Source organism: Podarcis liolepis (genome assembly GCF_965112155.1).
Source record: "Podarcis liolepis genome assembly, chromosome: 8".
NCBI classification, from domain to species: Eukaryota; Metazoa; Chordata; class Lepidosauria; order Squamata; family Lacertidae; genus Podarcis; species Podarcis liolepis.
Window position 1 is genome coordinate 44,719,801 of NC_139560.1, and position 17,197 is coordinate 44,736,997.

Sequence of the window (17,197 nt, forward strand, 5' to 3'; positions counted from 1 at the left end):
TAGAAGAAGACCTATCAGTGCATCAAGTGCCAGATGGTTTTCTACAATGAGTGGGATATCCAGGTTCATGTTGCAAATCACATGATTGGTGAGTGAAGTACTAAATCTTGTTGATGATAGATAGACTCTCCTAGCTGTATTCTCATTGCCTGTAAATTTAAACAGAGTTAAGGAGAAATTAATTGTGCAACCGTCAATGATTTACCCAGGTGTGATAGATATCTTTTTTAAAAAAATATATTATTAGGCCTAATAAAGCATTAGCATGTTTTATTTTCTGCAAGGGCTAGTTTAGACTTCTGCAGAGATTCATATACTACTGCCAGTCAAAACACAGGTGATTAACAAATTAAACTTCTAATCATTTTTGCATTATTGAAAACAACTAACAGGAATGGTTAATGAACTGGTTGTTAGCTTTCCACAGAGTTTTAGACAGGTTTTAATTTCAGAAGTTATTATGCTAATGACACTACCGAGTGCTGCTCAAGCACCTTGGTACCAACACCAGAATTTGTGAGTTTTGTCACGAAGAAGCGTAAATAATTCAAATGGCCATAAAACAGGGATATACATAGTATTTAAAAGCTTGAAAACAACCCAGAATGGTTCTCTACAAAATGAAATAATATATTTAATTGAGTCAAAGCTCAAGCACTGTTATTGATAGTATTTAGAGTCTACAGTCACAATTTCTAATGATAATTTGCTTTTATAATACGGCTGAAGTTAGGAAATACCATATGAAACACTGAGCATTTTCTTTGAATCATCATATTTTGCCATTATTTGCTTATTCCCCTGGGTTATATTTATGTTTTTAATTTGGTTACCACTTAGTAATAACACTAAGCGTTCTGCAAGCCAATTAAATTTATCAAGCACATCTTTTGCCTGCTAATAAAACAATATTGCCTTTTGTTACTGCCTATTTCTAAGAAATTCCTTTGGCAAAGAGCAGACATTAGAATCATTGGCTTTGTACTGCTACATTATTTGTTTCAATGTCTTAGAAAAATGGGAACTTCTTGCAGAGAGATTCATGTCAGCAGACAACTATAAATGCATGTTCGTTTATTCAAAACCTATTTCCTTTGAGCTGTTTTACAAAGTTGCTTAATTTCTGGCTTGATGGTCTAAACTATTTTTTACACATGTTCTCATGTAGTTTTGTCATACTTACTAAAGGTTGTTGGTTAATTTAATATGCTTCTTCTCCAGCTGTTGTAGTTTAATTTAAAAAACAACAACAACCTTTGGCTTCATCCTAAACATGCTTACTAGAGAGTAAATCATATTGAAGCCAAAGTATCTTAGAAACCTTAGAATCATAGTGTCAATGCATAAAAGTAAAATTCAGTAAAACAAAGTTTTCAGGAGTTAAATGTGAGCTTTAATTTTTTAAAATTAATGTTCTGAAGTCAAAATAGAATTAAGAATGAGTCATATTATGTGTGTATCCATTAAAAAACAATTGCACTGGCAATATAAGCGAGAGATGGCCAAAGGAATTTAGTGTTTGTGCAAGGAAGTCCAAATGACATGATAAAAAGTTAATAATAAGTAGCCAACTCAGTTATACTCAGAATAAACCCACTTAAATTAATGGACCTGTTAGTAATGCTCCTTAATTTCAGTAAGTAGGATGAGTACTGGATATAAACTACCGTAACTTTCAGTTTGCTCCTCTTCAATGTGCCTCCAAGTCAGAGGCTTGAGGTGGCCTACTTCACCTTTGCTAAAATTAGGACCCACTCAGGTTGGCCCAGTGACCCAGTAGCAGGAATCACTGCTGCTGTATTACCAAGAATTTCATTCCTGGATAAGCCCTAGCAGGGTTATGAACACTTCTTATGCAGCATGATTGTCAGGGACAATCCTGTCACGCTCAGTGTGTTTTCTTCCCAAAATTCCACACAATGGAAGGCAAGAAGCTTCAGAAAATCCTGCAAAGAAGTGATGCAAACGCACAGAGCTTAGCAGAAATGATTTTGTAGATAACTGCAATTCCAGATTTAAAAGAATAAGGAGCAGGATGGAGAAGATGAATAATGTAGTAGTAGAGCTGGGCCTATCAGATGTTGTAGCAGCAATGGCTCACTCTCAGCTGATTTCCCCCCCTGTTATTGATGGCAAGCTGACCATTCGGTAGTTACCTAGGTCTTTTCCCCCATCCCTTTTTGAAGATGGGAACAACATTTGCCTACCTTCAGTCTGCAGGGACCTCATCTGTTCTCCAAGAATTCTCAAAGGTTATAGACAGAGGCTTAGGGATTATATCCACAAGTTCCTTTAGCACCCTTAGGTGTAGCTCATCAGGCCCTGGATATTTGATTCATTTAAAGTAGCTGCGTGTTCCCTTATCACTTTTTTTCCTATCTTGGGCTGCAGCTGCCTCTTTGCATCGTTCATTCTGTTATCACCAGGTTGAGCTGTGCTTTCCTTTTGACTGAAGACAGAGGCAGAGTAGGTGTTGAGCAGCTCCACCATCTCACTGTCACCCAATAGCATTTCTCCATCTTCTCCAGGTAGAGGACCAACTACTGGTTCTTCTTCCTCTTGCTTCAAACATAGCCAAATAAACCTTTTAAAATTGCTTTTAACCTCTCTTACGAGTTTGATATCATTCTGAGCTTTGGCCTTCGCGACCTTTTCCCTCCAACTGATGGCTACTCATGAACAGTGTTAAATTAGTGTCCCATAGTTCCTTGCATGCAGCAGCAGGCTGTAGCACAGAATTAAAAGCATTAGTTTGGTACATGTGCCTGGTACTGGATTTGGGAGTGCATAAAGTATAATCAGTTTAGCTCAAAAAGTCTAGGAAACATTGTTCTGTGGCACTGCTTTCTGAATTGACCAGAACATTAAGGAGCAGAAGTCATTTTGCCCGTCGTTGCGCTTATACATAGTTATTTTGGGGGGATGATTTAGAAAACTTCAACTAGAATGAAAATAGTACGAATTTATAGCTGAAAATAGTTAGAATTTACAGCTGAAAATAGTTTGTTGGGAGCTGCAAAAAGAATCATAAACACACAGAGACAACTCTTCCCATTTTTTCAGCTGGATCTCAATGTTTGGTTATTTTTAATGAGGTATTCAGCAAGCAACAGATAAAAAACGTTTGACAATGAGAAGTTTGTCACTTCTTTGTGTGGGCAAGGGATTATTCTGGAATGTCACATAGTCTCCTAGGGTATGTTTACTTGCCTCCCACTTTTCACCTGCCTATAATCATTTGGTAGAGAACAAGGATGTTTTCTTCTATAGCAGGTAAAGCTAGACCAGGCCAGATTGCAATGTGACTTGATAGAGGGTAAATAAGAATTGAGTGAACATTGGAAGTTGCTTCTGTTGTTACAAATTTTGATCATGGGAGTCACTCTCATTGTAACTTCAGGAGAATTTGTGCCTATTTGCTAGAAACTGGTGTGCTAAGGCACTTTTAGGATTCTTGTCATAGCCAGATCTGATGAGTAGACATAGTTAATTAAAATGTTTTTCCAGCAGTAAGGATTTGCATTGCAAGAGTAAGTTGTGAAAACAAAAAATGCTAATGTTGAAAGTGGCCCCACATACCTTATAGTCTTAAAAGTTTGATAACATAGAATGGGAAAAAGGTGCTTTTCCCTGGCTGATTGTCATGCATGATATTGCTTCATGCCATAACCATAGTGACACAGATTTATGTGGGCTTGCTATAAAAACATTCCAGAAAGCAGGGTGGGGGAGATTCTATCACACAAAGCACAGTGTGATTTGCAGAACATGCTTTGATAATCTGTATTTACTGTAAGTAATGCTGGATGTCAGTGTTTGAGATGCATCCCTGATTAAAAACACTCATATTGCATCTTGAGTAAGAAGGATGTGGAAGAATTAACAACCTGTAATAGTTCTATTTTGGAGAGTGTATGAAAACCTGAATACAGGAAAATGAGTTTTTAGTGATTTTATATGCTAGGACTCATTCCACATGGTACTATCTGTTTGTTTGTTTGTTTGTTTGTTTGTTTGTTTGCTCTCTGCCACCATTACTTTTCCACCGCCACCACTGGCTCTTCTTTCCTTACATTATTTTACATTTCTGGGACATTACCAAGATTACACTAGAATTAAAAGAGTGCTGCCAACAGGTCTATCACTAAACATTAACTAATGAAAAAGAGGGATATATGTGATTTAATATATATGACACACAATACTGTCATATTAATACAGGTAAATGAAAACGCAACGGGCAAGTCCATATATTGTTTCTGGGATCAGCAGGGTCTATAAATGTTATTTTAGCACATTAACTGGTAATAAAGTTTATATCAGCAAACGAGAAAGAAAAACACAACGGGTTGCATCCAACGTTGCCATTCGGCTTCCTCAATGGAAGTTCTCCCTCCTTTCCTCACCCCTGCAGAATGTCCTTCAGCCCTCTGGAGCTGCACTGAGGATGCATGGTGAGAAGAAACGAAGGGGGAACCCAAAGTCTCTGGTTAAAAAAATGCCATCCTAATTACTGAGTGAGCTGCTGACATGTCACACCCATGTAGAGTTGAGAGTTTCTAGACTTCTGGCTTTAGTTTGTTTGTTTGCTTGCTTGCTTGCTTGCTTGCTTGCTTGCTTGCTTGCTTGCTTGCTTGTTAATCTTTCCGCTAGTTCTCTAAACTATGCTTTTGTAATGTGGTTTGTATCATCTCCTTCAAGGACCTCAGATCAACCTTCTAGGCTGCCTGATGCTAAGTCCAAAGAGCTTTTTTTCAGCTAAGCAGAGTTTTGAACCTGGGTCTCTCACATCCAGAATATGTGATCTAGTCACTCTGTTACATTGACTCTTAAGTACAGCATATTAATGAGCATTCTATTTAGTCATGGCAAAGTAACCTGTCAGCACAAATAGTCTACAGGGTAGATGGGGAATGTGAGCTTATCGCTTAAGAGGGGTGCAGAGTGGTTGAGAACACGGACTTTAATATAATTTAGAACAAACCAGGTAGAAGAACCTTCTGGAGAACCTTCCAAAAAAGACTGTTATAATGGCAGACCTCGCACCAGCTGTCTTACAGGGTTGAGGGCACCCAGGGCTCAGAAGACTCCTCATCATCAGAACCTGCCTATAACGCCATTTACCACTGTCCCCTCGTATTGGCAGTGGGTGGGCAGCAATACAGCTTGACAGGACGCAAGTTCAGGTCCATCTGCAATGGCCACCTGCTGTTTTAAGTTACCCAAATTGTAATGCTTCAGCCCAAAGATATATGAAATCAACAGTGTTGATACTTCTTTCAAAATCAGAAGTGGTATAAATAAGAAGAGAGTTCGTGTGATAGATAGATAGATAGATAATATTTATTACGGCCATAGGCCCATACAGGTAAAAACAACACATAAGTGACAGCTTGTGCCGTGGGGAAAAGAAAAAACAGTCGCTAAAACACCACTATAACAATAAAATACTATAAGATGGAAAGGCCTGCTACGCCTTAATTAGCTTGTAGCGCTCCTTGGCGTCGCTTTTGGGAGAGGACAGCGACCAGGAACCTAGCCACTTTCAGGGTCGTGTGGGAATCCTTATCCTGCAAGGTTCGTGTGATTTAGTGGTTGGAGTGTCAGAGTAGGACCTGGAAGACCCAAGTTTCAAGTCCCTACTCGGCCATGAAGCTCACTGGGTGACCCTGGGCCAGTCACTGAGACTCAGCCTAACATACTTCACAGGGCTGTTGTGGGAATTAAACAAGATGAGGGAGAATCATGTGTGCCACCTTGAGCTCACTGGAGAAAAAGGTGGGATATAAATGCAATCAATCAATCAATTATATACATTGTCTACATAAATGAATTATGTGTCTTTGCATTTTGGATAAATGAAGGTGGTGAACAGCCTTCATATCTAGGGGGCCACGATTGGCTTACATTTAAAATGGCACCTCTGCCCACCAGCTGTTAAAATGCTCCCTGGAGGCCCAGCAGTGATGTTGCTGCTACTGCAGTGTCAATGGCAGCAGAAGCTAAAAAATAAAAAATGAAATGCAACAGCATTGTTGTATTCAGGTTGGGCAGCACCATGTCAAAGGCCCTGCATAACAGTAATATCTAAAAGGAAGAAACAGCACATTCTGCATTGTGTCGTAATATATAGAATAGTGCAATGGCATAACAAAAATGCAGAGGCATAACAAACCTTTCAGATTCCTTTTTCTTTATGCTTTAACTTTTGATCTTCCTCCACTACACTGCTACCCATGTATGCAACTTGTTCTCCTAAGGGTGTGCAGTTCCCACATGGGCAAAAAAAAAGGAGACTTACATTCCAGGGAACAAACAAAATGTTTCCCTTTTCAAGCTCAGAGAAATAAGGGAAGACAGCATGGCTGCCTTGAGGACACTTATTTTGGAATGATCGGTTATAAGGATTAAAAAGGTTTTATAAGCAATAAGTGCAAAGAAGGAAATAGTGTCATAGAGGAATGGAAGAATTGGAACCAGGAGAGAATGCAAATAATGCTAATTTCCAACATTCAGGAGATAAATAGCCAACTTATCAAACAATCACTGGAGAAATTGTTCAGGAAAGGGCTGAGAATCATGGTGAAGGTGTTGATGGAAAAACATACTTATGCCTTCCTCAGTGTGGGCTCTTACCAAGGAGCCAAAACAAGGAAGCACGGGCTCTAAGCGACTGGAGGCCCATAGTTCAAATCCATCTCAGTCCTGTACTCATTGGGTGGCCTTAGGCAACATATTTCCATCAGCCTCTGCACCTCTCCCTACTGTCTGTAACATGGGGTTATAATGCTGCCCTTCTGTAAAGATTTAATTTGACGTTTACTGTGATAATGTATGGGAAATCCTTTGAGAACTTGGGAGAAAGTGCTATGTACAAATAAAAAATCTACAATTAAGCTGTAGCATTTGGATTTTAATGTGAAGTCAGTGCTGCTTAATCACTTTAAATCCAAGTGCATTATCTTCCCAGCATACTGTGAACTGCTTTATTCTTTCAAACAAGATAGGCAATATTTTTTGTTGGCAAAAATGTGGCTGGTGGAAGAATTATTTTGGGGTGTGTGTGTGTGTATTTTTATTTAAAATATTTAGCCCACTCTATTCAAGATGGTGTATAATAAACAGTTTAAAACCATCACAAGCATTTAATAATTGCAATCATACAATAAATCAAGATAACATAAAACAAATTATTAGAGCAACAGCCTCTAAGACACAGCCAACTACATCTTAGTACCCCATCTAAGTACACAACATCTTGTAAATGCCTGAATGAATAACCATGATTTCAGCAGGCATTAGAAGCAAAAAGACACCAAAAATGAAAATGCAGTATCTTGTCTGTTGACCAGTGGTTCCCACACTTTCCCCCATGTACCACTTGAACATCGCTGAGGCCCTTGGCAGACCACTGCCAGTTGTAGCATTTGTAATGCACCACTCTGGGTGCTGTGTGATTTTAATTATATTTTATATATTGCATCGTATTGCATTGTATTACAAAGTCCATTGATTTCAGTGGGTCTGCTCTCAATATGGCTTAGTTCAATGGAACCCTTAAACTACTTCTGTTATGCAGAACTCCGAATTAGCCTGTATTTTCCCCATGCAGTTTATGCAAATCTTATTTGCACCCATGTTCCATTGATTTATATGATTTGAAGACTATTCCACATTCTACGACTCAAGTTACTTCAAGACAGAAATAAGCATATTTAAATCAATGATATTTACTCCATGTGATTTTTCAAAGTGAAACGCCACAATACTGCTTATATAAGGTCATTTTAATGTAAGAATGCTGTAAAAATATCAGTTCTGCAGTAATCCTACCATGTCCTGAATTTTCAGTAAGCACACTCCCATTTGTTCAATTTTGCTTGTGGTTCCAAGCCAGTGTTATTTATCTATTTGTGCAGAAAGTTTTTGTTTTTTTTCTTGTTTTTTTTTAAAAAAGATGCTTCATCTAAGTGAGAGTTCAGGCATAGGCAGAAGCATGGGTAGGTAAACTAAGGCCCAGGGGCCGGATCCGGTCCAATCGCCTTCTAAATCCAGCCCACGGATGGTCCGGGAATCGGTGTGTTTTTACATGAGTAGAATGTGTGCTTTTATTTAAAATGCATCTCTGGGTTATTTGTGGGGCATAGGAATTCGTTCATCCCCCCCAAAAAATATATATATAGTCCGCGCCCCCACCCAAGGTCTGAGGGACAGTGGACTGACCCCTTGCTGAAAAAGTTTGCTGACCCCTGGGCTGAAGTGTTTATTTTTTAACTGATTTTTTTAAAATTGGAAAAAGGTAGATCAGTGACTTTTACTTTATTTTCCACCCCCACCCCCCGCAACTTCCCTCTTACGCCCTATCTCTTTACTACACTGAGATGAAATGGATGAGAATCAAACCCCTGCCTTTTTAACGCAGTGAACGGAATCTTTCCATATAAAGTTATGAGATCCAACAATTGAAGTGCAACTTTGTAAGTGCTCAGAATAAAGCCCTATTAGGCATCGGATAATGCAAAGTGATATTGCCAGGAACTATTTTGTGAAGGCTTAATTTTTTTCAGTCTGATAATTTTTGACCAATAATTACCAACTGCCAATTAGCCTTTTTTAGTCAGAAGGAAAGCTCCAGCACCATGGAGGCTGGCATTGTAGCCAGCACGTGAATCTCCAAAGAGCCACAGACAACTGTTTCATAAAAGGCAGGGAGCAAAATTGCAAGCCGCTGGCTGTGCACAACGGAGAAGCACATTTACAACTGAGGGCTGATCAGACTGACAAAGGGAATGATAAAAGGGGATGGGGAAGTCACAGACTTTGAGATTCTCTGCTGCTTGTATTGACTATCAAAACCAACCTATGGTCCTATAAGCAATAAAAATTATGAAGAGAAAGTTTGGGTGATGAGATATGCTGAGCTTTTTTTAATATAACCTTATCCCATTCCTTCCACATTCTTTCCCTTTGTATAAGTAATTTGTGCGTGTCTGTATTTATATCAGTAGATATAAAACAGTTGCATTAATAGCATGTTCACTTGGCCATCAATATTTTTTCAATGTAATCATTAAAGTTTGCTTTAAGTTGTAAGCTAAAATCTGAACATCATTTTATACCAATTTATCAGTAGCAGATGGCAAGGTGGAGCAGTGACACGCCCCTGATCTCCAATTGGCTGTGTTGCTGCTGCTGCTTACCAGTAGGTAGAAGGGCAAGGGCAATGCAGAGGGGGAGACGAGGTCTAAATCTAGAACTGGATTGGGTCTGCTGGTACATTTGCACCATACTGACCTTGCTTCCTCCTCTGCCCCCCTCCTCTATCTCCTGGTAAGTAGCAGCGACAGAGCTTGCCAGAGGTCAAGTGAGTACCATCACTCTGCCATACCACTGTAGATTAAGTAGCTAGAGCGCTTTCAGATAAGGTGGGAGCTACAGCCTGTTTGGCAGCAAATACTTAATGTTTTTAAGAAGTAAAATAAGTTTTGCAAAAGGAAGCAGTGTATCACTCAAGACCCACTAGTGGTTCCAATAGGGACCTTCCTGGTTACTCATTGGCTGAGCTCAGACATATCAGGAACACATTGCTTCCCATTACAAGAACAACCATATATGAGACTCAGGGTCTCATACTCCTGCTTCATGTGTGTCGAGAAGAGACTGAAAGCTTTAGCCAGCACTTTAGACCTAACTGTAATTACTCATGATGCCCAAACTCAAGGAACTGTGGTTTATCAAACTGTGGAATATCAAACCATATATTTTTCCAAGCCATAATTTAAGCAAAACACAGCTCCCTGAGTTTCAGTGTAGTAGGGACCTGTGGTTAATTTGAAACTGAGAGCAGAAATTTTGAGCTCATGTACGTTAATGAAGGAGTCAGGGAACAGCATGAATTTGAACTTATAAGGGGAAACCATGGTGGGTTAACCATGGTTTCTTTTTATTCCTGAACTGTGCCAATGGCTCAAGACACTGCCAATATAAAAATACTATAATCTGGGTTCTCTACTGTCTTGCATTCAATAGACATATGACACAGCAAAATAACGTTTGACACCTATTGGATAAACCAGTTGAATAAAAATACAATATAACGATGAAACTATAACATCTTCTAGGATCCCAAGAGCAAATTTTTCATTAGCTATTAATGTGTAACAGTATCTCACAAATGAGAACATACACACAAATATGCTTATGATTTTGTCTCCTTATCTACTCATCGGTCCATGTGTGAATATCATTAACCATGGATAAACTTAAAGCTGAAACCAGCTCCTTGACCCAATGTATCTCTTTGAAAAACCAAGTCCAAAGTTCTCCCACTGCAGTTCATCACTGCTCTTTCCTGGCCCTATATAATTTGTTTTGCTCAATCATAGGTTTGTCCTGGCCTGTTTTTGGGCAATTCCCCGAAAGAATGCATGAAAAATTCAAATGTAAAATTTAAGCACCTTGTAGTTATTCTTACCATTAAATATGCATTTTTCAAAGCATTTCCCCTAAAACGTGCATTTTATACATTGCTTTATACAAAATATATCTTTTGGGGTGCACTGCATCCAGGGATATGAATAATCCTACTGACAATTGCATTCTGATTCAGGTCAGTCTGCTCTGAAAAGCAGACTGAACGGATTCCTCCCACATCCTTACATGTACGTTATATTTACTCCCCCTGCCTCCCCCGCCCTCAAACTTCTCACATTGCTGAATTGCTTCTGCTGTTTTCTTTCATGAAAGGGATTAGTCAAACATAAAATTCAATTATCACACTTTAAAAAAAATATGTATTTGATTTGTTTCCTTTCCTTCACATTTCTAACACACTCCATGTTTAACAGACATGGCATGCTTTTTCACAAGGCAAATAAAAGCGCTCATTTTTGCAGCCGCGCATGGTGTCACTCACTGGAGGGATTCCATGCCTGCTAGAAGAGAGAGAGAGAGAGAGAGAGAGAGAGAGAGAGAGAGAGAGAATCTGGATCTTTGCATGGTTAGGCTGAGGGGCCTGATGGACGGTCAAACCCGATGAGTATGTGCCTACCCATCATGCCCTTGCCTGTTTAGCTATAAAGTAGGGTAGACTAAAATAAATACCAGGCAGAGGAGTGAAACACACACACTCTACTCTCCCCTTAATCTGCCACTTTCTCCTGCTTTGAGCTGATTCTCCCAGCCTGGGCTCTGAATCTAAGACTGACCTGGCAAATGTAAAGCAAGATACGCTCCCCTATCCCATGCACTCCTTTTTAGTATAGAATGGTAACCCACCAAGCCCCGCTTTATAGCTGAAAACATGTGCTTAAAAAACATGAACACATATTGTTTGGTCCTGAAGAGCAAGGCAAAATGGTAACTCAGAAAAGCAAGGTGAGGTCAGTTGCTGAAGGTTTGGACAGGTAAAGCAGGTGTGGAAAAAAGGGCCTGTGGGATGGAAAAGCTTGGGTGTGGAAGCAGAATGAGGGGAAAGTGCTTTCTTTCATAGAGGAAAGCTTGTTACAGGAAGCACTAGCATGCAAGAAACTTAGGCTGGTCCATCCATCCCCACTTGGGTCTGTCCTATGGCATCAGGAAGAATGAATTTTTAGGATGAAGAAATCATCCTAAGAGTTGCAGACTCCCCTTTCTGGACAGAGAGCTAGGAGACTAGGGGGTAACTTCCACTTTCCACCTGGAGTCATTTTTTCAACCTCAGCACACCAACATACAGGTATATGTTTCTCCAGTTCGGTGCAGACAAGGTCTCCTTTGCTTTTCAGGTTAGACTGAATGGGGGGGGGGGGAGAGCTGTGTTGAGTGAGCTAGACTTACTTAGGTCCAGCTTAGTCTTCATCTGTGGTCTCTAAGTGCCTGTAACAAATTCCTATCTGCCTTTAGTCTCTATTTTTATTCAGTGTGTCTTAGCTCCCAAATAATATAACTTGCAGAATTTAAAACCAAACAAAACACGTGTGTGTATACTTTCAAATTTGTTAAGATTCTGTGCCAAGGAAAGAGGATTGTTTTATACCAGCCAGTTATGTACACTTTTAGATATACTGGATTATGCCCACTTATAAATTGACTATGGTACAAAGTGGTAAAATGGATACTGTACCTATTAAATGAATAGAGTTTGAGGTAAAAGAGTGGAAACTCTATATATTGCTTTTAACATGGGAAAGTTACTTATGTGTTGCATTTTTATACAAATTGTTTGCATAACGTTTCCAAAAATGTAATAGTAACATTAGGGATATAGGTGTAAAATCCACAATTCAAGATTGGGTTTTAAATTAGGTTCATTTTTGGTTTATTTCATGAGAAGAAGCTGAGGAGAAAAGAAGATGAAATCTGCTTTGTTTAATACTAACAGAAAGCTACCCTCATGTGGGCAATGCTGGCGTATTTGAAAAGCTCATAAAGGGTTTCTACATGGACCATACAAAAGGGATACTTTCTCTTTAATAGCCATCTGTACAGGAGAGATGAGAAGTGGGCCAGGTCATCTCTCCTCAGCTGTCATGATATTAACGTAGGTAATGGAGCAAGCTCTCTGTTCTGCTGGGTGTTGTTTTTCATAGATGTTCATCGATTTACAGATAATTCTATTTATTTCTTATAGTTGGTCCAAGCAAACCAGGCAGAATATCAAACACCAAAGCCTTTTGAATGACTTTATCTTTGTTGATTTGCAATGTAACTTTTGTCTAAAAAATGGTGTTACACCTACTGTGCAGATGGCTGCATGATTTGTAAGCCAGCCAAAACATTTAAACAAATGTGTGATCTGGGGATAGATTAAATAAAGGATAAAATGGAATGTGGACCACAAATTCTAATAATCAGATGATTCTAAGTTCTGTGTAGTGTGGAGAGACAGTTGCACTGATAGCAAGGAACGCTTGCCAATGACAGCAAGGTGCCGAACAGATCACAGGATGGAGCCTGTGGCCTAGTAGGCCTCAGTTTGCGAGCTGCACATTTGCTGTACAGCTGGCAGCTCTGTGTGGGGACATCAGATAAAACTTACGTAAAATGAAGTGTTACTGCCTAGTATGAATTCGTGCAAAGAGGGAATTTGCAGACTGTAACTGAAAAGCAGATTCAGAGTACCAATGAAGCAGACAGTAAATATGAATAGGTTTTAATTATCTGCACAATTTAACCAAAAATAATTGCAAAATGAGCTCAAAAAGGGGAAGCACTTTTTTTTACACTCTGCATTTTAAAATCTTGTGCCACCCTGAAAGCCCTATTTTCTTACTGCCTACTGGAGGAGAATTCTTGCACGTACTTTGATTATAAAAATGCCTTTTCCACCTTTGCAACTGATTCAGGGATCAAAGGCATTATTTTGTTTAAAAAAATGTTGTTTATAGACAGCTTTGATTTCACCTGAAATCTTGATGCTAGTGGAATAAAAAAAGCTGAAAACAAACGATTTTTTCTTTATACATTTTCCTCGATTTTCTTTTAGTTAATACAGATCATTTGTGAATCTAACCTATTTATCATTGATGCTTCCAGAGATATGTGTCAATAAATCCTCATGTTTGCTTCATATGCACAAATATAAAGTGCCTATGAAACTAATAAAAATACATATATCATTCCTTTATCTACAAATAAAATGAAAATCCATTTATAAGCACCCCAAACATTTCTAGGGTAGTATCTGACTAAGTCATACTCAGTCATACTCAGATATGTTGAAATCAGTAGATTCAGCTAGTCATGATTAATTTAAGTCCATTGATTTCAATGTCTCTACACTAGTACAACTTAGCAGGATACCACCCTTAAGATGTAAAAAACCACATTTTTATACATTTTTATACATATTAAAAAGACTGCTATGGTTGTTTGTTTTTTGAAGACATAAAAACTTCAACCCCTCACTGTTTAAAAAGAAACAATAAAGAAATTCCCACATATTATTAATTATGGGCTTTTTAAGGATACCCTCCAAATCCACTAACTCCAGAAGCCCCCTTAAAATCAGAGGGTAGTAAATTGTTTGTGGATCTTTGTCATTAGGAGTCAATTACCATTTTCAAATGACTGTTTTATTTGTACTTTTATATACACTTGATTCAATCTGTTGTACAAGTACAAATTCCATTTTCTATTTTTAAATGTTTAGTTAACTGAAGTAACTAACTACTGTAAATGAGTAGTCTAAGGGAAGTTGCACCTGTAGTACAAGAATCATTCAAGGGTACTGAGTCAGCTTTCCTCTTTGTTCCTTCCTTCCTGCAAGTTGTTTACACTACAGGTTCCCAGGACATATTTTTGCAGGGTTCTTTTGAAAATTAATTATGCAGAATGTATATTTTAGAAAATGCAAACAAATTCTCTTTCAAGGCAAAAAAAAAATAAAAATTAAACCTGCCTTAATATTTGTGTTGCAGGTAATTTTTAAATTGCTTGTTGTTCCTGAGGTCCAGTAAATGCTTTCTATGGAAGAAAAACAGGGCAGAGAGGGAGAGGGAGCGCGTGTTCAACTTCAGCTGCTCATATTGCTGCATTTGGTTAGCTAACGGGGTTTCGTAGGTCACCTTTAGAATTTTATGCCTATGACAGCAGTAGCTACCTGCCAAGATTGTGAGGCATCTCACAGCTCTCAGGATGGAGCTTGTGGCCTGGTAGGCCGCAGTTGGAGGGGTACACATTTGCTGTACAGCTGGCGGCACTGTATGGGGCAGCAGTGTGGGCTGTTAGGGAGCTGGAAAGGAGACAAGCATGAAATTTCTTCTAACCCCAACTCTGTTTTTCTATACTGTTGGCTGCTTCTCAGTTCCTTGACAAAAAAACCAATCAGGCACCCTTTAATCCGCCTGTGATTACCAGTGGTATAAAAAGAGAAGCATAATGAGGAAAAATGCCTCGTTTTGTTGCCTTCAAAAGCCAACAAATTGGAGTTAACTTGACAGGAAGTGGCTTAATAATTAGATTATTTATTTATTCCTGACACATATCCCCCTGTTACTAGTCTCAGGAGACCCTGTAGATGGTACGATTTTCAAGCTGCCATTACTTCGCTGTCTTCTGTGAACAAAGAAGCTACTGTCTATCAGTCAATTAAATGCACTCTTTAAGCAGAGGCTGAGAAGTCCTCAATGGATAGAGCCCTGGGACATTGTGGCTGATGATTCCTTTCTCTGTACTGTACATCACACTCTCAACTACGGTCCCCACAGAGATGGAATAAAGTCATGCATTAAAATATCACTTGTTGATTTGTTTGCTAATGAAGAGCAATTGAAATGTTTGTGTATTTCTGTGGCAAAACTGTTGATAAAAGGACTACTTGCTTGCATATCTTACTTTGTCTTTCGGAAGCACTTATTTAAGGTTTGCTAAAATTAAGATCAACAAATTAAGGGGGGAAACCCAGAGAGACACGGATAATGTGGGTTTACTTGTTACTCACGCCAAAGTAAATAGCACCAAGGACTGCAAGGGAGGGGAAAGGAGGATAATAGCACTTCAGGTCTCTGTGTTACAGCCCTCTGTATTAGTCAAGGTGCAACTCTTTCCATACCCACCCCAAATATTTTCTGCTAGTACAGCGAGTGCACGCTTGCTGTCTAAAACAGATAACGACCCAGAAGTTTAAAGGTGAGGTTTCCTGGTTTTCTCTCTCTCTTTTATTTTGTATCTATAGTTACTTTGGGGCAGCTACTGCGGGTGGGGGGAGGCACTGTGGAATTGATCGGAGCAGTAGAACTGGGGGAGAAAGGATTAATGCTACACCCAGAGCTGTTTCCTAGGCCTACCCTCCTCATAGCTGCTCTGAATCCCTGGCACTCCTTCTATTGTACCTTTTCTTTGCAGGGCTCATATCAGATCTAGAAAATTGTGTGTGAATATAATATAGATTCCTCTTGCCGTGCCATTGCTCTGATCAAAACATTAATTTCCCTGAAGGTAGCTTAATGGTTTCAAAAAGAAACTTGGGATATTGAATCCCAGATCTTGTGCATCAAGCCTATTTTGGCCCAGAAAATACGTGGTTATACAGTATATAAATGAAGATATGACATAGAAAGAGTCTGGGTGGATTAGGCCAACGGCCCCTCATGGTCCAGCATCCTGTGGCTAAACAGATGCCCTTGGGAAACTCACAAGCAAGATCTGAGTGCAGTAGCATTCTCTGCAATTGTGATTTTGAGCAAGTGCTATTCAATGGCATGCTGTCTCCAACAACAGAATATGTAGTTTTCAATTAGAAAACTACTTTACATTATTTCAGTTCATATAAAGTTTTTTTTTTATCTTTACTAGTTCTTCATAGTCAGGTTTTTGTGCAACATATAGCCTTTTAGGTTGTTTATATGACTCCCTGTGACAATATAGACACTAAACCAAAATGAGGACAAAGGACATGCATTTGGTGGATGTAAAATAATTGAACCCCAGAATCTTGCAACTATTGGAGTGGGGGTTAGACAATTGTGTTATATATACAATTGCTGTGATTAAGCTTTGGAGTACTGTTTTCAGATGCTTACATTGCTACATTGCTCTAAACTTCATAGGAAAATCAGCCTACTTGGTTTGGTATATTGCTGATTAATTGGAAAAATAATTGGCAATATGCTGCCTAATGGCTACACATCTTTTTTCAGAGGTGTGTACTTGCATTAGGAATTTGGGTGATGGTTCTCGGAATATTTTGTTTATACAGGGCAGACATTTTGATACACATATAGGCATCAAGCTGGAGGGTCCAAGTATGAGACAAAGAGGAAATGTTATGCATCTACTTCTTCCCTCACCTTTGATTTCCCTCAGGGCAGTTTCCTAAGCTGTATCACAAAATAACGTACATATTGAAATATAACTTCCATAGCATTTTTTCATGCTTCCATTTCCGTGCTCTGTTTACAACTGATGGAGTTAGTATTGTGTCTATCTTGGACCATTTCCAGAAAGCCAGCTCTACCTGAAAGCAGGAAGGGTTGCACAGGTTGCAGGCTCCACTAGTTCTACGGTGGTCTTTGTCACATTTGTATATGGACAGGGGACCAGAACAGTTAAAAAAACAAAAACAGTTTCCAGCTACACTGAATGGGCACTGAGAATTTTTTAAAAACAGGACTCACGTGAATACAGTGGTGCCTCACAAGACAAAAATAATCCATTCCACGAGTCTCTTCATCTAGCGGTTTTCTCATCTTGCGAAGCAACCCTATTAGCGGATTAG

General features: G+C 39.0%; 1 protein-coding gene and 1 long non-coding RNA gene across 26 annotated transcripts in view; one reads left to right on the top strand and one right to left on the bottom strand.

Annotated features, from left to right (window-relative positions):
* The window catches only part of ZNF521 (zinc finger protein 521), a 304,344-nt gene that overhangs the window by 146,651 nt on the left and 140,496 nt on the right, over nucleotides 1-17,197 (top strand). For 16 of the 23 annotated variants that reach the window (XM_083517664.1, XM_083517665.1, XM_083517653.1 and 13 more), the window contains one exon: nucleotides 4-88. In XM_083517664.1, the coding sequence (XP_083373790.1) occupies nucleotides 4-88 (85 nt within the window). The remainder of the gene's footprint in view (nucleotides 1-3; nucleotides 89-17,197) is intronic. The other 7 variants (XM_083517666.1, XM_083517657.1, XM_083517660.1 and 4 more) reach the window with 1 other exon arrangement.
* LOC310713533 lies at nucleotides 42-15,563 on the bottom strand. 3 transcript variants are annotated; one of them, XR_014529315.1, is made up of 5 exons: nucleotides 14,582-15,563; nucleotides 14,381-14,445; nucleotides 5,908-6,002; nucleotides 2,208-2,725; nucleotides 58-149 (listed from the first exon to the last, which is right to left on the bottom strand). It is a non-coding gene; the product is annotated as an uncharacterized lncRNA (long non-coding RNA). The 3 variants fall into 3 exon arrangements; XR_014529313.1 differs by lacking the exon at nucleotides 2,208-2,725 and having other exon boundaries at nucleotides 42-149; XR_014529314.1 differs by lacking the exon at nucleotides 14,381-14,445.